The sequence below is a fragment of the Mustela putorius genome, unplaced genomic scaffold (genome assembly GCF_011764305.1).
Source record: "Mustela putorius furo isolate JIRA1106 unplaced genomic scaffold, ASM1176430v1.1 tig00000129_pilon_pilon_pilon, whole genome shotgun sequence".
NCBI lineage: Eukaryota > Metazoa > Chordata > Mammalia > Carnivora > Mustelidae > Mustela > Mustela putorius.
This window is the reverse complement of record NW_025421290.1, coordinates 17470415-17494788: the sequence shown is the minus strand read 5'-3', so window position 1 is coordinate 17494788 and position 24374 is coordinate 17470415. Positions and strand designations below refer to the sequence as shown.

The 24374-nt window shown below is 39.7% G+C and overlaps 1 protein-coding gene and 1 pseudogene across 12 annotated transcripts in view; both read right to left on the bottom strand.

Annotated features, from left to right (window-relative positions):
• Positions 1 to 24374, bottom strand: part of SYNE2 (spectrin repeat containing nuclear envelope protein 2) — a 330781-nt gene that overhangs the window by 116824 nt on the left and 189583 nt on the right. For all 12 annotated transcript variants that reach the window (XM_004738910.3, XM_004738907.3, XM_045070315.1 and 9 more), the window contains 7 exons: positions 19516 to 19781; positions 17317 to 17485; positions 14690 to 14845; positions 12251 to 12391; positions 10213 to 10395; positions 9317 to 9454; positions 2379 to 2564 (listed from right to left, as the gene is read on the bottom strand). In XM_004738910.3, the coding sequence (XP_004738967.1) occupies positions 2379 to 2564; positions 9317 to 9454; positions 10213 to 10395; positions 12251 to 12391; positions 14690 to 14845; positions 17317 to 17485; positions 19516 to 19781 (1239 nt within the window). The remainder of the gene's footprint in view (positions 1 to 2378; positions 2565 to 9316; positions 9455 to 10212; positions 10396 to 12250; positions 12392 to 14689; positions 14846 to 17316; positions 17486 to 19515; positions 19782 to 24374) is intronic.
• Positions 19790 to 24369, bottom strand: LOC123390488 (annotated as a pseudogene).

Below are 24374 nucleotides of genomic sequence, written 5' to 3'. Positions count from 1 at the left end.
AGGACCTGGGATCATGACCTGAGCCAAAGGCAGACACTTAACTAAGTCACCCAAGAGCCCTGAGTCCATTTTTTTAAACATTATTTGTATTTTAAGTAATTTCTACACCCAGTGTGGGGCTGAAACTCATGACCCTGAGATCAAAAGTTGCATGCTCTTCCAACTGATCCAGCCAGAATCAAATTTTAAGTAAATTCTCGATACCTACACACTCTTCAGGTTTATCTTTGGAATGTGCTTAAACAATTACAAGTGGGTCTAACATTTAAAAAAATTATATCATTTACATAAAATGATAAAGTCACCCTTGGAAAATACAACACAAAAGGAGCTGGGAATTTTGGCAGGATTTTCTTGCCAAACCCCTAATGAACTCTTGTCATGCAAAGTCACTAAATTACTTTATAATATCCTCAAGATTAATTTAAACAATAGATCACTTGTCTAGTAGTTACTCTCTCATCAATGTCAACCTCTAGGACTTAGCCAAGAACCTCACAGTGAAAATGCTGCAGCACGTGCTATAAACCTACACACGGGCTCCAAACCCCATGTACGGAAGAATACATGCTATAAAACCATAATGGATGAATATAGGCTACAAACCCTACATACTAACGTCTACTTGCACTGTAAGGCAGCCTTCAGACCTTTACTTAGAGCTCAATGCATGAGGCACCTGGGTGGCTCAGTGGGTTAAAGCCTCTGCCTTCAGCTCAGGTCATGATCTCAGGGTCCTGGGACTGAGACCCACATCGGCCTCTCTGCTCAGCAGGAAGCCTCTTCCCTCTCTCTCTCTCTCTGCCTGCCTCTCTGCCTACTTGTAATCTCTGTCTGTCAAATAAATAAATAAAATCTTAAAAAAAAAAAAAACATAAAAAGAGCTCAATGCAGAGGGGTGCCTAGGTGGCTCAGCCTTCAGTGTGGAAGTGTCTGCTTCAGCTCAGGTCATGATCCCAACGTCCTAGGATCAAGTCCCACATCATGCTCCCGGCTCAGTAGGCAATCTGTTCCCTCTCCCTCTAACCCCAGTTTGTGCTTTCTCTCTCTCTCTCTCAAATAAATAAATAAATAAAATTAAAAAAAAAAAAAAAGAGCTCAATGCAGAGACACTGTAGCCACCAAAAGGTATAGCTAGTAATGAAAGGGGATAGGATTTAAACACTACATAGAATCAGGTTGAGGATTTCAAAATCGCAGCAGTTTAAGCCATTGAATATCAGATAAATATAACTTTATAAGCAAATGAAACAATGAGTATAGTAACTTTGTAGTGATATCTCCAAGTTATGAAATGAAGTTAAATTATATTGGAATAATTTTTCCATCTTATATTGAAAAATATATAAAAAAGCATACAGTATCTCTTAGCATAATTTCTATCAAAAATTGTCAAAGCATTTAAAACCCTTGAAATAAGCTTCAATAACCAAGAATGTTTAACGATTATCACTCCCTGAAGTTACGTAAGTGTAGCATAGGGAATGTAACTGAGAAACAAAAAATAAATAATTAAGAGTAATTGTACCTGCCTCTGCTATGCAACTTCATCTTTCAATAAATGCCTCACACATATCAAGCTAAAATAAATAAAATTATTTAAAAATCCTGTGGCTCCTCCTCAGTAAATATTTGCTACTGGTGAATAGAAACTTGAGAGGGTATCTCCCTCTTTGCTAATCTGGGCTTTTATATCAACAATATCGCCTCTCTGACAAAGAGAAAAGAGTAAGCATATCTGATCAGGACTCTTTCTTTTAAATAGACCATTTCTGGACTGAGAATGGGGTTTGAACCATGGGCTGCAAATTAAAGTAAAATAAGAAATAAGAACATAGGGGCACCTAGGTAGCTCACTCAGCTAAGCATCTGGTTCCTGTTTTTGGCTCAGGTCATGATCTCAGAGTTGTGAGATCAAACCCTGCATCAGGCTCCTGGCTTAGCAGAAAGTCTGCTTGAGATTCTCTGCCTCTCCCTCTGTCCCCTCTCCCTGTATTTGCTCACCCTCTCTACAATAAATTTTTTTAAAGATTTTATTTATTTATTTATTTGACAGAGAGAGAGATCACAAGTAGGCAGAGAGAGAGGAAGAGGAAGAAGCAGGCTCCCTGCCAAGCAGAGAGCCCGATGCGGGATTCGATCCCAGGATCCCAAGATCATGACCTGAGCTGAAGGCAGAGGTTTAACGCACTGAGCCACCCAGGTACCCCAATAAATAAATTCTTTAAAAAAGAAAAAAAAAAAAGAAAAACGTAAGTGAAAAACGTACCAGATCAATGTCTCCATATAATTAGGAGTTGATTAGCAGTATAACTCTACTTTACTAAATGAAATAGAAATTAAAAATAAGAAATCACATTTTTAAAGTGCCAACTTACATCAGCCACTCTCTGAATCTGTGGAAGGCTTTCCATGATTTTTTGTTGTAAAGCTGCTACTTGACGACTTAACTCTTGTACAGACTGTGCTAAATCATCCGTTTCAAAAATTATTGACAAGTCTTCTAGATCCGTGAAAATTGAATGCAAAAGATTGTGTTTCTGTTCTGAATCTTCCAAAGCCATCTACACAATGGAAACAAAGGAAAAAAGAGAGAACATCAGGATACTGAAACAAGTTGATTAAAATTTAAATCAAAGAAAATTCTGTAACTATGTATGATGGAAATATCAAATTATTACATTGCATACCAGAAACTCATACAATGTGTGTCAATTATACCTTAGTAAGAATAAATGTGAATTAGAGAACTTTTAAATTTGTCTCAGTATTTCAAACACCTATTCGTATCATTTCATAATAGAACACTAAACACTCTACATTCTCAACAGCACTGGTGACTTTATTTTTTTTATTTTTATGTATTTTTAAAAAGATTCACTATTTTATTATTAATTCTTCTTCTTATCTTTTTTAGAGACAGACATAGAGAGCACAAGCAGGGAGAGGGAGAGGAAGAGAGAGAGAGAGAGAATCTCCAGCAGGCTCCATGCTCAGCATGAAGCCCAATGTAGGACTCCATCCCACAACCCTGAGATCACGATCTCAGCTGAAATCAAGAGTCAGATGCTCAGCCAACTGAGCCACCTGGGTACTCCACCAATACTCCGTGACCTTAGAGCATCTACCCTATTCTGGTGGGCTTCCAGCAGCTACTTTATACTATATAAACCTGCTCCTACAGCTGTTGGTAACAGAAGTAGGAACGCTAATTTGAAATTGGGGCCAAGGAAGCCATTCAGGCGCTTTCTCACTGGCTGGACTAATAATTTTGGGAATATGAATTTGAGAGAAATAAGTAAACAAAGTGGGTATAGGAAATGAAGAGGCAATCCTGTGGCTTGCCAGTCCTGGTGCCAGTGTTCTCCTCAGGCCCTCCCACACAATGCTACTGACTTCTGTACCATCGAGTTGACCCTAATAACTGGGGCACCAAAGGAGCACAAGCTAATAAAACTAAATGGAAGTGAAAAACCTCCATTTTTATAATTTCTTCGGCATTCCTCTTTATAATTTCTGTTTCCTTTTAACAATTAAAATGTATTAACTTTTGAGGTGGCTGGGTGGCTTAGTCATTAAGTGTCTTCAGTTGCAGTCATGATCCCAGGGTCCTGGGATCGAGCCCCCCATCGGGCTCCCAGCTCAGTGGGGAGCCTGCTTCTCCCTCTCCTTCTGCCTCTCCCCCCTGCTTGTGCTCTCTTGTTCTGTCAAATGAATAAATAAAATCTTAAAAAAATAAAAATAAAAAATAAAATGTATTAACTTCCAAACCTAACATTTCAAAATATCTATCTCAGTATCCAAATGCAAATGTTCAATCTGCTCATGTAGTTTTCGGGTAATTCCATAAAACATAATATGGCATGAGAAAAAACATTCACTTAATTCAATGAGAATTCTAGTCATATGTCTCTAAAACTTATGAGGTTATTCAGAACTTCACATTGTTCTTATTCAAAATACTAGAAGAATACTTTATGGAAAACAAACCTTAAAACCAATGCTTTTTTACCAATAGTACTATTTATAACAGCATCAAAACAAAAAATATTTAGGGATAAATTCAACAATTCATGTGCAACACCTGTACACTGAAGATTATGAAACACTGCTGGGAAAAATTAAAGAAGACCAAAATAAAAAGATACATCATGTTCCTGGACTGGAACAGTCAATATGGTTAAGATGTCAAGTCTTGCCAAACTGATGAACAGATTTAATGCAATCCATTCAAAATTCCAATAGGCCTGTGTATATTGATAAGCTGATTCCAAAATGTACATGGAACCACAAAAGACCCAGATTAGCCAAAAAAAATTTGATAAAGAGCTAGCTGTAGAATTTATGTGACCAGGTTTCAAGATTTACTATAAAGCTACAATAAGGACACACGGATCAGCAGAACGGATGAGAGAGCCGAGAATTATACCCACACTGATTTTCAACAAGGCAGCTGATTTTATTTTTAAAATTATTTTTGGGGAAAGATTTTTATTTATTTGACAGAGAGAGACACACAGAGAGAGGGAACACAAGCAGGGGGAGTGGGAGAGGGAGAAGCAGGCTTCCCATTGAGCAGAGAGCCTGATATGGGCCTCGATCCCAGGACCCTGGGACCATGACCTGAGCTGAACGCAGGTGCTTAATGACTGAGCCACCCAGATGCCCAAGGCAGCTGATTTTAAATAAGGCACTGAAGTAAGGCAATGGTGAGTCTTTTCAACAAATAGTAAACACTCAATATATTCCCACAGGAAAAAAAAAAATCAACCTTCATACCATATTAAATAAACCTGAAATTGATCTAAGAAGTAAAGCTATAAGATTTCTAGAAGAAAAGACAGGAGGAGGCTCTTGTGACCTTGGGTTAGGTACAGATTCCTTAGATACAACACAGAAGGCTAAGCCATAAAAGAAAAATACTGATGAACTTGACTTCATCAAATCACTAACATTGGCTCTCTGAAAGATACAACTGAGAGAACGAAAAGGCAAGCCACAGACCAGGAGGGTATCTGTAAATCATGTATCTGATGAAGGACTGGTTTCTAGAGTATTTTATAAATAACACTTACAATTCAGTAACAGAAGGACAAACAGCCCAATTAAAAATTCAACAGACATATCACAAAGGAAGTGCACAAATGACAAACACACAAGTAAATTACATAAATAAGTAGTGAGTCATAAAGAAAGGCCATTTAAACTACCCCAGAAGATTCCACCACATACCACTAGAATGGCTAAAATTTGAAAGACAGATAATATTAAGTATAGATGAAAATATGGAGCAATTAGAACTCACATGGCCAGGGGCACCTGGGTAGCTCAGTGGGTTAAGGCCTCTGCCTTCAGCTCAGGTCAAGATCCCAGGGTCCTGGGATCGAGCCCCGTATCAGGCTCTGCTGGGCAGGGAGCCTGCTTCCTCCTCCCTCTCTCTCTGCCTGCCTCTTTGCCTACTTGTGATCTCTGTCTGTCAAATAAATAAATAAAATCTTTTTTTTTTTTTTAAGATTTTATTTATTTATCCCAGGACCCTGGGATCATGACCTGAGCAAAAGGCAGAGGCTTTAGCCCACTGAGCCACCCAGGTGCCCCTAAATAAATAAAATCTTAAAAAAAAAAAAAGCAAAAAAACCTCACATGGCCAGGGGGCTGAAAATGGTCCAGCCATCGTAGAAAACAATCTGACAGTTTCTCATTCAGTTAAATACTTACATAAAACTCAGCAAACATACTCCTAGATATTTACCAAATGATGCGACATGAAGACATAGATCCACTCAAAGATCTGTATATGAACGTTCACAGCAGCTTTGCTACAGTAGCGTGTGACAGGCAGCTTCTAAGTGGACCCCCAGATCCCCTTAGCTGATTCTAAGGGCAGGAGTATCAGGAGGTCCCCCTCCAGGAGTACCTGGGAGGTCAGGTGGGGACCTCCTGATACTCCTGCCCTTAGAATCAGCTCCTTTGAATGGAGACTGGGCTTACTGATTTACCAGCTTATTTACTATTGGCTTTACTGATTTACGTACTGAGATGTCATTTCCAAGATCAGGTTATAAAAAAAGACTGTTTCTAGCCTGGGGGCTTTCCCTCTTTAGACTGCTCACAGTTAGTAAAGTTAGCTACCATGCAGCCTTGCGGGGAGGGCCATGGAAGTGCATGTTTTGAGGCCTGCCAATAGCCAAGTGAATGACCTTGGAAGTGCATCCTGTCTTTTCCCTCACCCAAACCGAAGCTTGACTGCATTCTTGCAAGAGACCTTGAGACAGAGACACTCAGCAAAGCCATGCCTGAGTTCCTGACCCACAGAAATGGAGATAATCAATGTTTACTGTTTTAAGCTGCTAGCCTAGCACAGCCCAAAACTTGAAACAAGCCAAATGCCCATTAACTGGTGAAAGCATAAACATATTGCGTATATCCATAAATGGGACACTACTCACCTACCAAAAGAATGAACTATCTATAAACATTATCCTGAATGAATCTTGAAAACATTATGCCAAATAAACAAAGTCAGGTATGAAAGGTATATACCACATGATTCTATTTATAGGACCCCATGGAAAAGGACAAACTATATTAACAGAAAACAAAGAGTGAGTGATTCATAGAACTAAAGACAGAAGAGGAGACAGAGGAAACTTGATGGGGTGATGGAGATGTCCTTTATATTGATGGTGGTGGTAATCACACAAATGTATACCTTCATCAAAAGTCAGCTAGTTGCACACTTAAAACAGGTGTATTTTAGCACACGTGGTGGGCTTAGTTGGTAGCGCATGCAACTCTTAATCATGGGGTCAAGAGTTCAAGCTCCACACTGGGTAGAGTTTACTATAAAAATATATACATTTGTATATACATACATATACATATATACGGTGTATTTTAGTATATGTGAATTACACCTTGATGAAATGTATTTAAAAACAAGTTGTTTTCTATTTTTACAATGACAATTGATTTTCAACAATTCTTTTACAACAGCAGTCTTTCTAGAATCAACTTTGGGTTATAAAAACCTGTTTAAAACAAAATCCAGGTAGAAGGTTATAGTGCAATTAAAAGAGAAAGCTTCGGACACCTGGGTGGCTCAGTCAGTTAACTGTCTGCCTCTGGCTCAAGTCATGATCCCAGGGTCTTGGGATCAAGTCCCACATTGGGCTCTTTGCTCAGCAGGGAGTCTGCTTCTCCCTCTGGCCCGTCCCTCCCCCACCCCCTGCCCATGTGCCCGGGCCTGCTACGCTCATGTTCTCTCTGACAAATCAACAAAATCTGTTAAAAAAAAAAAAAATCAATGTCTGACAATACTAGAAAAATAGAAAAGAGTATCATAAAAATAGGACAACTATTTTCAAAATAGGAAAAAATGGGAATTTCACATAGAACTAGTTGTTTGAGACTTATTTCCCATTGTAGGATTTATGAGGATGCTCTCTGAGGTAAACCAACCTCCCTTTGTGCCTACTTCTTCTAGCTAATAAACTAGAGTTCCACTAAGTTCTACTTCATAAGGTTAAGGCCAGCAAATTAGAATGTCTTAAACAGTTTAAGAGATACTTCTATACATTACATCTGTGTCAGTAGAAGATAGCAACAGTATAGATGCTTTTGCCTGAGTTCACTTTTTTTAACGGTTCCATTCATTTGTCTGACAGAGAGTGAGAGAGCATAAGGAGGAGCAGCAGCAGAGGGAGAGGGAGAAGCAGGCTCCCCACTGAGCAGGGAGCTGGATGTGGTACTCGATCCCAGGACCCTGAGATCATGACCTTAGCTGAGGGCAGATGCCTAATTAGCTGACTGAGCCACCCAGGCGCCCCTTGAGTTCATGCTTGAAAAAAAATTTTTTTTTAACTCAGAACAAGCATCTGAGGAAAAGAGTATTAATTCCTCTCTTGAAATGATGAAAAATACAGGCAATTTAAAATAAAAGAGGCCATGCTATGGGGACCTGGAAAGCCAGCCCGAGAGGTGAGGGCAGCAATCACAGGCAAGGGGGAGAAACAAACGGATGGCTGAAAGGCAGCATCTTTACAACTGTTACCACGTGGTCCAACAAGTCTCACACATCAGGGAGGTACGAAGTCAGCTGTTCCCTCGGAACATATTGTGCTAGTCTAAAGATATAACAAGGAGCTGGATCAACGCTGAGGTCTGGTTATTCTAAAAATTGTGATAGAATAACCTTTTCCTAAGAGACCCTTTCTTGGGGTTGAATAATATGGAAGAGAAGGAATGATGCCTTCACAGTACAACTTAAGCCAATATTTGGTATCTGAAAGATCTCTTGAAGTCATGGCCCGAATAAGAAAATACTCTCATTTGTATTGTCTTTGTAAGCTAGCATGGAGACATCGGGCGCCAAAAAGGAAGGAACATTTGGAATCACAGCATGCTATAACCAGAAGGAACTATGGATTCATTTTCTAACGCTGTGTAACTAGTTACCACAAACTTCATGGCTTACAATAAAACAAATGTACTCTCGCCTAGTTTCCATGGCTCGAGAGCACAGGCATAGCTCAGAAGGGTCCTTGGCTATCAGAGGCTATCACAAGGCTGCTATCAAGGTGCCATTTGGAACAGAGGTTTCTCTTCCAAGTTCACTCACGTTGTTGGGAGAATTCAGTCATAGGGCTGAGATCTCGGTTTTCCTGCTGGATACTGACTGGGGCAGGGGGTCACTCTCAGCTTCTGAAGGCTGCCCAGGGGTCCTAGCCCCAAGACCCTCCCCTACCATCGCAGCTGACTTCATCAAGTCAGCTAAAGAACTCTGCGGTGTGTTCTCAGGGAGTCTTATAATCATATGACCATGATTAATCACGTATTCCTGGGAGTGACTAACCTATTACCTTAGCCATACACTGTAACCTAATTAAGAGTGGCTAATTCAACACATACTTTCCTATCCCTGCCCGCGCTCGGCAGGTCAGGATTATACAACTGTGTGCATCAGGGGACAGCAATACTGGGAGCCATTGTAGAATTCTGTTGACTAATACCATCAACACTAATCACTCCAACATTCTTCCTTCACAGACAGGGGAAACCACAGAGGAAAACAGTAGATTACCCAAAAAGTTGTGCAGTAGTTATCAAGACAGAAAGAACTAGATCCCGTCTCCAAAATTTCTGCCACTGCCAAGGAAGCCTTCCACTCTCCGAGGCTTCCTCCTGCCATCTGGCAAGGTTGAAGATAAGGTGGTTTTCTGGGAAAGAAGGGTTTTTTCTAAGCACTGTGGTAGTCAACTAGACTATGAATCATTATGCGGATTCTAGGGCCCTCAGGAACACTGAAATTCCTTACCTGAAGGGTGCTGGCATGCTGACTCAGCTCCTTTGAAGAATCATAGTCAGTAGGGCTGGCCAACAGATGGCTGGTGTTTTCTATCCAAGCCTCCGTACTCCTCAAAAGGTCGTGATATTCCTCCATCTTAATTGTGGCCTGTGAAAGAGAGGCCGCAGCAAGAAGTCTGACACCTTCTACTTGAGCCAAATGAGCCTTGAACAAAGACTTTGTTATCCTGGGGGGACTTGCCCACCCTTTCCAGGTTTACCTTCCCAACTTTGAAGATGAGTAATCCTGACCACAGGTAGAAAGGACTTAAGAAGTTCTACCCTAATGCTATGGGTCTCGTAACTGTTTCCAGGTGGCCTTCCAACTAGTCTGGTTCCCATTTGATGCTTCATTCTCAAAACTGGATTTGAGTTTTTTTGGCCTCCACACAGGGCTTTGTCTTCTAATATCCCAGTGCCTCTGGGACTAGTAAGTCCTGCTGCCTTTTCTTGCTAGATCACACATACAACTCCTCCACCATGACCTCTATCTGGAAAGGCAGGAGACAGTGTCTTGTTCCTGAGTGACATTCTTTCTTGTGGCTGGCTCCTCCCAGGGACTCCTGAGATGGCCTTTTGGAAATGTCCATGACCTGCCAGGAAGCCCAGTGCTCAGCCTGGACTCCTGCTGCAGCCCGACTTCCGGAAACCTGCTTCCGCCTGCCTAGTAGGACTTCCCGCCAGTGTCAGCACTTAAAGCTCTCCTCCCAGTGCCCACCCGAACCTGTCGTGTGGCTCTAGCTTCAGAACCTAAAACTGGCAATTCAGGGGAAACCGGCTGCCTTTGAATATCTCTTTTCATTTTGTTTCAAAGCCTTCCCAATATCACGGTAAGCTAAGGATGGTTATCACGTGTTACTGTCGTACCTTATTTAACTGTGAGGTTCTAGATTCCGCTCTCTGTGAGACTTGCTGATACTGCTGGAAAGGAATCATCAAGTTATCCATCCATTCTTGAGCCTGTCCTGGATCCTGCTCAACAATGTCCTGCACTTCAGAATCCAGCTCATTTAGCTTGCAATGCCAGAGATCTAGCTCATCCCACATTTTCTGGAGAAGGAAACCGCAAGTCACTTGGAATGCAGAGGTCGCGACTCACTGTGTTAATTCCCAGTTTTTGCCCTGTATTTGCACTTGCGAATGCTACCAAAACAACATCACAGGCATACTATTTCATTTATACCCAGGAACCACTTGTGACCTAAATTGAAAAACACCTTTTCTGAGGTCTTTCAGTCTAACTGCTTTTTGTTTCAGATACAGACTTAGCTGCAAGGGTGCAGAAAGACCGGGATATTTCCAGAGACAAATGACACCGAACAAGGACAATATAACCCTACTCTTTCAGGAGTGATGAGGTAACATTATGTTATACCCAAATCTTTTTAGAATACACACACATCTATATGTATGTATATGTGTGTATTTAATCTAGAATACAATTTTATTAAGTATAAAGACAGGGGTGTGTGGGTGGCTCAGTTAGTTTTAGCTCACGTCTTAATGTCAGAGTCTTCAGTTCAAGCCCCACACTGGGCTCCAGCATGGAGCCAACTTTAAAAAAAATTATAAAAATAAAACTAACAAAAGGAAAAGATCTGTTTTGACTTAGGATTAATGCAGTGGCAAAAAATTCTAGCAACTGCTTTTGGCTCAAGAAACCAACAGACTGCATTCAAGCCTGGACTTGTATGGTCAGAGGAACTCTCAAAGGTAAAATATTTAATTCTTACTTAATATTTGCTTAAAAATTGAATTTTTAGAAATAGGAAAAATAGGACTGGTTAAATTAGGTTCCTCTACTTATTAAGAATCAAGATTTTGTCCGGTCTGACCTATTTTTAAAAAGTCTCCATTCACATAGAAAACTTCCTTAAAATGTAGATTAAAATAGGGCGCCTGGGTGGCTCAGTGGGTTAAGCCGCTGCCTTCGGCTCAGGTCATGATCTCACGTCCTGGGATCGAGTCCCACATGGGGCTCTCTGCTCAGCAGGGAGCCTGCTTCCTCCTCTCTCTCTCTCTGCCTGCCTCTCCAACTACTTGTGATTTCTCTCTGTCAAATAAATAAATAAAATCTTTAAAAAAAAAAAAATGTAGATTAAAATAAGAATGTTTTCCACATGCAGAAGTTTACTGGGAGTTAATGGTAGAAAATTAGGCTTATATACAGTTTTACCTAACACTTGATTTCCTAAGATATTTTACAAGGGAAATAAATTTGGAATTTCTGTTTTCCCGTTTCCCTTCGTCGTCTAAAGAAAAGCTGTCAATTCTTTTCAAATCCTAGTGAAATATATTTTTTAATCAAATGTCTCAGCAATGTTCTGTGTTGTATTTCCCATGTTAACCCACGTTAGGAAAAAAAAGACTCCGAGAAATGCTTAAACACAGAAAACATGTTAGCTTTGTTTTCTATATTTGGTATTTATATACAATATTTTTTTTATTATCAGCCGTCCCAGGATAAGGTCCTTACTCTCCTTTACTTGTGAAAAGGCTAGTTCATAATTGTAGGCTCTCAGGGGTTCAGGCACATTCTCACCATGGAAAAACTGAGAACAGTTCTTGAGGCACCTGGGTAGCTCAGTCGGTTAAGTGTCCACCTCTTGGTTTCAACTCAGGTCATGATCTCAAGGCTGGTGAGGCTCTGCACCTGGCATGGAGCCTGCTTGGGAGTCTTTCTCTCACCCTCTCTCAGCCCCCCCCCACCCCAAACAACAACAACTGAGAACAGTTCTTAAATGCAACTTTCTCCACCAAGCCTCTGCAGGGGACCCTCAGAAAGGGGCTCCCTATGGATCTGAGTTACGATCTCTGTGCTTCTGAGTCCTCCACAGGGCACACCTTGAGGACTGAGGAAAAGGAGGAACACCAAATGCTGAGGGAAATTAAAGGAGGAAGTTACCTTTTGAATTTCTTGAGCTTTCTCAATATTCTTGCTTTTCTGCTGCAACATCTTTTCAACACTGTGAAGCCCATTGTTAATTTCGTCTATCTTCCTACTCATTGTATAGGAGGGTGAACTTTTCAAAACTTCATTGCTGATCTGTTACAATGAAAGAAAGACACATCTGGCTTACAAACGTCTTCAATATCTAGTTACAGGTTCAGGTGATAAAAGGAACAGTCATACTGTTAGGCAATTTTATTCACAAAAATATTTTAAAGGCGGGGAGGGGAGAATCCCAAACCAAGCCAGTTAATATGATAATGAGAGGTAGATCAGCAGACTAGACCAATGGTAGTTCTGCCGACTTGACCTTTTAAATCCAATCTAAGAAAAGAAGAAAATCAACAAACAAAAATTTGTTGAATGTAACCCACACCACATACTACAAATCTGTGCTGAGTTGATCAAAACTAGGCGTACTGTCTTAGGCATACCCCAATGGAGCAAATGATATGAAAAAATTCAAGGGAGATAAATTATTTATTATACAGTCTCTCATTTTATGAGAAAGACCTCTGCATAGACCAATTTTCAATATAACCTAACTTACTCTCAAGCTGACTTTAAAAAATGTAATTCCCACTGTAGTACTGATTTGGGGGAAATAACCTAAAATTCGCTCTTTCTTGAGGATGCACAAAGCTTAGTTTTTCTCTGTGTGAATGTTTCCAGTGTGTTCACAGCAATCAGAAATCTAGCGTTGAACAGTGTAGTTTTTTTATCTGAATGATTTTCCTAAGAAAATAACTTGGGCTAGGAAAGATAACAGATGAATGTTGAAAGTGTCATTTTTCAAATACCTGCTTAGTTCTTGTTGTTTTTGTTTGTTTTGTTTAAGGCTATGTTGATAAGGCTTTCCCCTTGCAGCCACTAAATAACCAAATAATACTTTATGCTTATGTATAATCCTTTAACCCTTTTAAAAAACCACAATATCTGTGTAACCATGGAGACTAAAACCTTTCAACGCAGGTGGTTATCCTGCCTGTATCAAGGCAGCAGTTAAAACTTGTCCTGAGAAGTCCAGAGTCATGAGACTGAAGTCCCAGGCTCTTTTTAACATTTCAGGATGTTGATACATTTATAAGATGTTTTTATTCCACAGATCATAATGCAGTTGAGATTTTTAGGAAAAAAATTAATTCTATGTTGGTTTTTAAATTGCTGTGATAGCTTTTTATTACTATATAACAAATTACTATAAAGTGAAGTTTTCTGATACTTGGGGCAGTTATTCTCTTAGCAGAAAAGCATATAATTTAGGTCCATGATTTACAAAAAGTAAGCAGCCCTTCGAATTACATCAAATGGTTTAGAGTTGGCCTGGATCTTTCAGACACACCAAACAATAAAAATCAGTTGCTATTTGTTACAAATACACAAGTTACTCTTGAAATGTTCAACTGCTAAATTTAAGATTGATTTTGATTATTCATTCTGTTAGCAATTTTCACATGAAGTATTCATGGAAACAAATTTAGTTGCTCTCAAAACCTTTAGTATTCTCTTGAAATCAATAGTGCATGATTCTTGAGCAAGTACCTCATAACAGATTTTCTTGGGTGTTTAATCAACAACATTTGTTAAAAATGTGTATTAGGAGCTTCCATGTTTTTTCATGGGTCAGATTTTTCTGAGAAATCTGTTAAAGAAGTTAACTGAGTTTGAAATGCAATTTGTGTGTGTTTGCATTTAAAATCTATTTTATTAAGTTAGAAGTACTCCCGATTTCAAAAGGAATACAAAAATCCTTCCCTGCATGCTGGACCAAATAGAATTTTGTTCTGTTGGATGTAAAGGCTCTTTCTATAATTCAATAAATCTGTCTTCTAAGCTCCTAGGTCTTCAGTACTATGAAACATTTCCCATTCTTTCTTCCAACCTTCAGATTCATCCATTCAGGGGTAAAGATTTGTGCAGGTGTGTTCTGACAACTGTGTTGCCACCATCAAAAAGATAATGTGTGTTAAATGCTATTCCTCATGAGTTATGAAATTTATATTCTTAATGTCCTTGGTTGCAATTTCAGAACATTCACAGGGAATAAGTGCTGAAGCAAAACATTATTCTTGTCTAATATTTTAAAGTGATTCTCCAGTTTAAAAAAAAAAAAAAAAAGCCAAGTAAAAGCTAATCTATTCTACTTTTAAATGTAAGAGAAGAAAAACTAAGCATCTTGACAATTAAAAATAACCACATTATCTAATTCTGTTATGTCACTTTATTTAGAGCAATTTCACCTCCGTATTCAAAAATACACAGAATTATCACTTATCTAAACTCTATAAAAACAGTCTTTGCTAAAATAAGGGCAAAAGAAATGTGACATTACAGGATCTTTTCTTTATATCCATTCAACTCATAAATAATAACACTAGTACAAACAATTATTACCTTCTCATCTACGTCTTCTAAAGCTTTTCTGCATTCTTCCACCTGGGATTCAATCTCTGCAGGGACTAGGGTGTACATTTCAGAATACTTGATTCGCAGTTTTTCCATAATATTCTCAAAAGTTAGCTTCCCTTTCTTAAAAATGCTTTGAAGCTCCTAAAATCACCAAGAGAGTTTCAAAGAGGCACAGAACAGGGAAAAAGTTTAACTCTAAAAGTGAAAGCAGCTTTCCAGCACATCCTTCTGATTTAAATGAGCACACTTTGCATGACAAAGTCTCACTACTGATACAAGCCGATTAAGCCGAAGAGATACTCAGTGTGGTCAGATGATGCTTTCTAGTTTGTCAGAATTGAACTTGATACCTCTCCATAGTGTCAAACCATTGTCCTCTAAAGACATTACAACATCTCCTGCTTCTAAAGCAACTCTAGGATTTAACTATCTCGGTTGCAGTCTTGAGCTAAAAAGCTCCGAGTAGCAAAAGAGTTTCAAAGAAGTTTGTTGGGGTTTTTTTGTTTTTGTTATTAACTTGTTGCCATTTCTGTTTCTTCCTACATTATCATCACAATGATTCAAGGCCACTAAAAGCCCTAGGCTTGAAGCACAAGTGTCTGCTTTCATGTAATTAGACAGCCCAGCAGAGCCCAACTTCTTTCAAAAGGCAGGGTTCCAGTTCCCTGCAAAGAATGTGGATTTTAGGAGATAAAAGAAACCTGAACAAACAGTGTATTGGTTGTGGCCTAGAAACAAAATCTGATCTACGTTCTCCTGCACTAATTATAAAGGAGAAACTCATTTGTTTGGGAAAGTTTCCCAAAGATCAAGTGGAAAAATACTTCTTGACTTTACTGTGGCTTTTTGGGACTTGTTTTGTTTTTACAGTAGCTGTTCAGTAGCATTATTCGTGTTAATGGGTTGAGTCACCGCACTGAAGAATGATTACAATTTGAATGACTCCGTGATGTGTCCCTGTTTTTTCTTCACCCTCAGCTGAGAACAAATCTAGAGATGGAAACTTAGAGAACAATGCCGTTCAGACAAAGGTGGAGTTTAAGTATAATGCCTTCTGGTTTCATCTAGACCGAGTCAGAATCTAGTCAGAATCATTCAGAGCTACACATTGAAGCTTCCCCAAGACTGTGAGAGAGAGAAGTTCCCTCTATCAATACTGAGCTCCATGAACAACCGTGCGTGATTCTGGAGTCAACTTTCGAATGCCGTTTCTGCTTGTTACCAGGGGACCAGAATCATTCTTAAAAAAACGATATCCCAAATCACACAGGGCCATATGAACAGTCCCTGTGATAGTGTGATTTAAAAAGCTGTATTTGGTCTTCATCCCTGGTTCCTGAACAGCTTCTAAGACTCTTGGAATTTCCTGGCTAGGAGTAGGAGGAGTGTCCTTCCTCACTCAGAACAAACCCTTCTCAACCATACCTGAGCTTATGCTAATGAATGACTCTTGGAGGGGGGGGTGTGGGGGAGCCTCTAGATAGATTCCGGACAGGGCCTGGTTGCCAGAGGAATCAACCCTGTGATTAGAGGGCTGGAAGTTTCAGCCCCACTTCCCAACCTCTAGGGTGGGGTGAGGAGCTGAAGGTTGAGTTAATTATCAACAGCCAACGATTTAATCAATCATGCCTACTTAGTGGAACTACCACAAAACCCCCTAATCAGTGAGGTATGGAAAATCTGGAGTTGGTGCTGGAAGGGTGGCACACCCAGACAGGGCCCAGAGGGTCTGAGAGACTGCCCCCTTACCTTGTTCTATTCATTTCTTTTGTTGGCTGATTCTGAGTTGTATCCCTTACCAGTAATAGTAAAGTGCTTTCCTGGGGCGCCTGGGCGGCTTAGCGGGTTAAGGCCTCTGCCTTCAGCTCGGGTCATGATCTCAGGGTCCTGGGATCGAGCCTCACATCGGGCTCTCTGCTCAGCAGAGAGCCCGCTTCCTCCTCTCTCTCTCTGCCTGCCTCTCTGCCTACTTGTGATCTCTCTGTCAAATAAATAAAATCTTAAAAAAAAAAAAAATAGTAAAGTGCTTTCCTGACTTCTAGAAGGCATTCTAGTAAATTATTAAAGCTGAGGAAGGGGTTATGGGAACCCCTGATCTTCTGACAGTGAGTCAGTCAGAATTATAGGAGAACCAGGACTTGCTTCTGAAGTGGGGGTGGTCTTGTGGAAGTGAGCCCTTAATCTGTGTGGTCTGTGCTAACTCCTGCTAGTTAGTGTTACAGTTGAATTTAGTGTAGGACACCTAGTTGGCTTCCAGAGCCTTGGGGGAAAACTCCCACACATTTGGTGTAGGAAGTATTGTGAGTAAAAACAGTTGCACTCCTATCAGAGATAAATCATACATCCTACTAAAGTCAGTAGTCTAACACCCTACTCTATAATGCTCTGGGGACCTCCCCGACCTCTCAACTTTCTTCTCTGCAACCTAGCCACAGTGATCTCTTATAGCTTGGCCCACACCATACCACAGGGCCTTTGTATGTGCTTTCTTTCTCTTGGACCACTCCCTCCACTCCAGTCACAAAGTTACCTCTGCCCCAAGGACTTTGGATTCAAGACTGCAGACCTGTGCTGGCCACATTCACTGGTTTCTCACTTCATTCCTCACTTACCTCAAACTGGTCTACCTTTTCTGGGTGGTCTTGTAATTCCATATTTTGGAAATAAGTTGCAGTCTGTTGAAATAAATTCTTCAAAGTAATTATTTCTTTTGTAAAAGAATGTCTTTCTTGGATTTCATTCTCCATCAATTCCTTATTTTCTTGAGCTTTCTGAAAAAGCCTAACATACAACATCAAAATAAAATTCTCTATCCCGCTCTCTAGTGAGATAGTTTCATTTCAATAATTAACACAATGTCTGCAAAGTTCACAAAAGGTCTTTTTCCTGAGCAAAAAGTACCATTTTCCATGATTTTGTTACTACATACACAAACATATACCAAATTCTATCACTCAGTCAAAAACCTCTCTAAATGTCCATCTCAAAATACTTTTCACACTTTACATTCCAATTGCTCTCTCCACCCTACTTTTCTCCAGGTGATCCTTGAGTTCAACTGAATATGACGTAGAGGGGAGAATGGAGTCACTGGTGGGCTTCTGGGGACAGATGATGCCATTAGCATTTTTATCTCAGCTGACCCCATTTGCTGTGGATGTAGCCCCCTTATTAGTAGGGATGTTTAAGAGGTACGACTTTTCCTGAGAGCTATTCGGTAAGTATTTTTAGCTGTAAATATATTGTAACCTTTGACCCAGTCATTCGACTTCTTGGCCTCTTTCTCAAAGTATTAATCACAGATGCAGAAATTCTAGCATAAAAATCTTCACTACAGTGTTTTACAAAAGTGAAAAAAAATTACATATAATTTAAAGGTTTTATGTTAGGGTTAAATAAATTATGGGATAGTCACATGTGAGATATGACATAGTTATGTTTTAAGGAACATTTAGTGACATAGGCAAATTAACATGATAGGCTGATAAATCATCTAGCACACAAAACAGTATAGCATTATGGCCATAATTTGTTTAAAAATACAATCATAGTAAAAAAAAGGAATGACTGGCAGTGATTATTGCTGAGTGGTAAAATTAAATGGGGGTTATATTAATCTTTATAATTTTCTACATTCCTGAACATCCGATAGAGAATCTATATTACTAAAATAGAAAAGTAGCAAATATTAACAAAATTCAAAGGATATTCATTCTCGGTAATACCAAGATGGAGACTATGTGTTTCTTTTTATTATTATTAATCTTGTCCATCACCCACCCCCCCCCAACCAACTTTTTCGAGTCTAGTTGACACACAACATTACATTCATTTCTGGTGTACGGTCTAGTGATTTGATAGGTTTATACATTATTCTATGCTCACCACAAGTATAGCTACCATCTGTCCCATTATATCGCTATTACAATTCATTGTATTCCTAACGATCTGCTTTTTATTCCCATGATTTACTCATTCCGTAACTGAAGGCCTGTATCTCCCACTTCCCTTCACCCATTTAGCCCATCCACTTCCCTCACTCCCCTCCAATTCTGCTTTTTGTTGGCTTATTAATTTTTTTTGAGATCTAATTTATGAGTGGAATCATATGGTATTTTCTTTCTCAGATTGACTTCTTTCACTTTGTATAATACTCTCTAGGTCCATCCATATTGTCTCAAGTGGCAATGATCTCATCCCTTTCTGTGGCTGTGTAGTATTTTATTGGATATATATATCATATTTTCCTTGTTCTTTTGTCTACTGATGCATACTTTGGTTGCTTCTGTGTCTTGGCTATTCTAAATAATGCTGCAATAAACACAGGAATGCATGTATCTTTCAAGGTAGCATTTTCATTCCCCCTGGGCAAATACCCAATAGTGCAATTATCAGAGCATATAATATTTCTATTTTTAATTTTGTGAGGGACCTCCATAGTGTTTTTCCACAGGGGATGTACTATTCCAACCCTTTTTATACTTTTCTGCGTTAACCCAATTCTATGGTATCACTTGTCATTATGCTTTATTTTTACATTTTCAAAATTCAGTACTTTCTAAATATTAAGCCTAGGGGCTCCTGGGTGGCTCAGTGGGTAAAGCTTCTGCCTTGGGCTCAGGTCATGATCTCAGAGTCCTGGGATCGAGCCCCGCATCAGGCTCTCTGCTCAGCAGGGAGCCTGCTTCCTCCTCTCTCTGCCTGCCTCTCTGTCTACTTGTGATCTCTGTCAAATAAATAAATAAAATCCTTAAAAAAATTAAGCCTGAATTATTAGGCACGTTTCCTTAATAGTTTTTCATAAGTCTTACTTGTTGCATCGTTCCTGCATCGATGTAATCTCTTGAAATGCTGGAATCATTTCTACAGCCTCTAAGCTTTTGGGAGCATTCTGGATACTTCTCATACGCTGAAGAAGTAAGGTCAGTAACAGCTGCTGCTTCTCCACATTTTCTTGGTAGCGGCATAAAGAATCTTGCAGCTCACAGAGCTCTTCTGTGGTGGCCGCTTCTTTGGTTTTTGAAATTTCAGGCAGATCCTCTTGAAGACAATCCAAAATAATTGCTTCCCGTTCAATCTAATTCAATAAACAAAAAAAGAGAACTGACTTAACGAAGATGCGCTCTGACCATTTCAGAAGCTGAAACAGACCTTGGCAATCATCATTTTTGTATCCTGGCTGGTCAAAGGGTTCCTAATACCATATCTTCGCTCGAAGTAGTATCTGTCTTCCTCGAGTTGGGAATCTTATTCCTGCAGCACTGGAACCCCAGAGTTCCGATCCCAGCTGCAGATCTGCTCACCATTTAATTTATGAAATGAAGTACTGCAGTCGTGAGCTGAAGGAAACACTGTTGAATAGTTTCATAAATAATTTCCTGCTCCTTCAGATTTCAGGTGCAGAAAGCAGTGATGTCTCCTGAGATGTCTATAAGCCAGAATGAGCCCCCCAAAACTGCAACGCCTATATGAGGTTGGACGACTGCCAGACCATGTTTCTACAGGTGTGTTTTCTTCCACATCCTATTCCTGTATGTTCAAAAAGGTACGTCCAGTACTTCCTCATTACTCGAACACCTACACCAAAGGGAAAACAGTCCTAACTAATCATGTATTTGTCAACACGGCAACGTGCAGAACCCGGAAACACGTAACGCTGCGCATCTGCAGAATGGAGTTGTCCCACCCGTGGCCCCAGAACGAAGACACAGAAAAGCAGATCTCTCTAATGCACTTCTTCAAACCCCGTGGCCCCCACCCTAGTTGTACCATACATTTACCAAATTCTGCCCTGGCGCTGTCAGCTCTCCTGCTCTAATGTTCCAACTTGTCAGCCACCTTGCAATCTTGACATTATGGAATATCACACCGGCCAACTACATTTATTCAACGTGAATGTAAACAATAAATGAAAATCTGGATCCAAAGGGTAGAAAATAAAATCTAAGAGAATTTAGGAATTCCAGCATAAATTACGCTTCCAGGGGCTCAGTGGTCTAGGGAATGCCAGAATTCCATACGTAAGGATCAAGTTGCTCAATCTTGCACCTCTACCATTAAGAAAGAGCCCCAGCATGGGAGGTGCCCGTTGGGATTTTGCGGGCAGTCTATGCTATCTGGAGAATACTGCTCAGATGCATTTATCAGAATGCTGACAGTGTTGAGGGAGGTCTGCAGCAGGGTCAGGCGCAAGTATAAGCTGCCTGGCCACTTGGGCCATATGATCCAGCTGAGCCAGGCGGCTCACTAGAATACATGGGTATAGACAATCCATCTCCGACAGACCTAGTTACAGAATGTATGCTTTCCATCTCCTCAAACCTAAATTCAGTTGGATTATAAGTGCTAGTTCTTAGGCAGGCAGCTACACTTCTACCGGGGAATAAGATTTTTATCTTATTTTACTCAAAAACCCTTTTGGGTTCCACTAGCTTGTTTTGCAATTTCCCTGCCAGAGAACCCACAAGCAAAGAAAGGAACTGCTGTTATTGTCAGAGATAATTGTGCACCTAGGGTTTCTGCTATACATCAGGGTTGAAAGAAACATGTCTGTAACCCAGAACTTAATGGAGCATCTCGTGGTGCTTCTGTGCCATGACGACCATAAAGGAGCCACCATGGCAACCATGACCCAGGAGGAGTAAAGCCTCAAAAGGTTCTGTCCTTTCTCAGTCCAGTACTCCTCTTCCCCCACCCCTGTTCCCTGAGATCACTTACCAGAATAAACCATCTGCCCATGAGCCCCATCTCAGGCTCTGCTGTCTGATATAAGTTCGTAAGTAATTAGGGAGGGGCGTAATTAGGACAATTTTACTCAAAAGCCAGATAATACTTCAACTTATGACAGACAACCAAATCCAACCCAGTATTACTCAGGAGTGAAGAGAAATAAACTACTGATACAAACAGCAAGAGGTATGCATCTCCCACGCACGATGCTTAGTGAAAAGATGCCAAACCCAAAAGGCACAAACTCTTCAAGTCCATTTATATGACATTCTGGAAATGGCAAGACAGAGGAATGGATGCCAGGGGCTGGAGATGATAGAAGGGGCTGATTACAGAGGGGCACAAGAGAACTTTTGGAGGTGATGAAATGTTCTAAATCTTTAACTAGATTCATTGGTGATCATGTGACTGTGTTCGTCAAAACTTATGCTAAAGAGGATGAAAACAGCTCCCAAATCAATAAAACAGTTTCTACAAAAATTGTGCATTCATTCTTCTAGAAGAGACTCTGCAGGCCCTGAATGATTTCCCTTGGACACAGAATTCTAATAATATGGCTATAAAACTTTTAGGTTCACAATCAGAGAGTCTGGAAAGGGAAAAGGAGCCATAGTAGCACCACAAGTAAACAAGTGAAGGAGACTGATAACCCCGTAACCAGCACTAGTAAAAGTCCTTTGAACTTTGGTACATGCTGAAGAAGTCAGCCTTATGCCTCCAATTATCCCTGAAAGCATGACTTTATTCCAGCACATCATGATCACTGCAACAAAAATGAGGACTCTGAATAACCAGAGATGAATAATCAAATCAAGCAGATCCTGTGTAAGAAAACAGGAAGGTAAAATTTTAGAGGGAAAAGAAGGTAAATCAAAATTTTAATTTATATTTTAAGTCAAAAATTTAAACACAACATTTAAATTTCTGAAAACCTACTCATACAAAACCTTTATCCCATAAAGATACTGGATTATTCTATTACTATCCACATCTTAAAAAAAGAAATTCATTCTGTCACATCCAAAAGCACCAACCATGATAACAGGATCTCGCATGTACAGGTGTTTAGATGATATCATTTTTATTAAATGGATACAAGCTACTCCTACAACAATTCAGTGCGTGTAAATGTCATTTAAGTTGATAGTTTCATCATTAAAAACACCAGATCATATGTCTGACTCCTCCTCTACCACTCACTTGTGCATTTGGGCAACTTACTCAGTCTCACTTTCCTCGTCTACAAAATGAGGGTAAAATAAAAATATCCAGCAGACAGGACTGTTGAGAGAATAAGTGATACTACCTATAAAGTGCTCAGAACTCTGCGGGACACACACACATGCACCATGCCCGCCCACTAAGTGTTACATTTGCCATTACTGTTACTACAGGACCACATATTTTGTCTGGGCTACTTTAGGAAAAACACACTCCGCCATCAGATGTTGTCAAATGTTTCCATGAATAATTACAAAGTTCTAAATGAATAAGGTCTGAATTAATCAAATATAATTGCAAATGGGTGTACAGCAATAGAGAGGCAATGTAGTAAAATAGAACAAAAGCTTAGAATTAGCCTAGACGTGGGTTTCAACAAGAACTGTCCCTCAAGAAATATTTACTAACTGCCTACTAAGCACAAGGCCCCGGTCAGATTCTAAAGTTACAGCAGCGAGCAAAACAGATATGGCCCCAGCTCAATCACTAGCTGGGAGGTCTTGTGCCAACAGAAATCTCTCCGTAACTCAGTATCCCCATCAATAAAATGGTAATAATATTTAACTCCTAAGGTAATGCAAGGATTTGGTGGTGTCCTGTGTGAACAGCCCTCTTCGGAAGGCACACAGCCTACTTCAGGAACTCCATTGACTGTGCCAGTATGAATGGGAAAGAAGAGGCAAGCAGCAGTAATTTACAAAGTATCTTCATGTTTTAACATTCAAGAGTCTATTGACTAGTCAAACCCTATCAGCACTACCACAATGATATTCATTTTCAAGAATATCAAGTTGTGTTCCTTAACTGAAGGATTTTTATTTTCATGTACAAAGAGCTAGCATTAAGGTAGGTATCTTGGATATCTGCAGTAAGATAGGTATCTTAGCTGACCCATTCAAGGAGGTTCACCTAATTCAACATAATGAAGCCTGTACCCTCCCAGTGCTGATGGAAATACTGGAGGCACAGACTGAGGCCATTATTTCCAGATGAGACCGTGCCAGTTTGAACAGACATGGCAAGGACCCTGAATGAATTTTCTCCAATAGCTCCGGTAGAGCTGTTGGTGGCCAATCTTGTTCTCTCGGATGCAACAGGGCAAAAAGCAAGAAAACAAAATTTTAAGCAGAAAAATATGCTAATGTTAAACATGTACATCCCAAAGTGTGACCTACCTCCAGTCAAGTATTGACTCATTGTATTTCTCTCTTAAGTAAATTTAGCAAGAATTTTCACATGAATAAGGAAGAAGGACTTTCATTTAATGTTCTGACTTGTACTTCATTTATACCTGATCCTTTGGAAAGATTAACGAATACCCTAAGATAATGTTATATGATTTTAAATTTTCTTTCTAAATATATGTGATGGTTTAAATCCAGAATCATACTTAGATTAACATCTGTGATTGATATATTATGGAAGTTTTCTTTAAGAGAGTTTTCAGCAAGAGCAACGTACCTATTTTAAGTCCATAGTTAACAATTCATTGGAGTAAGTTTCCATAGTTAACCATTGTAGTTAACTTCAAAATTAGCTGGTTATTATGAATATTACTTAATTCTAACCTTTAGTATTCCATTAAGACAGTCATTTTAAAAGGCATTAACTCAGATGCACAATAAAGATTTTAAAGCCCAAATGAGCAAGTACTTATTTGTAAGTATTACCTGATACCAAAAAAAGGGCACTATTAAGAAAAGAATTTGAATCATTTCTT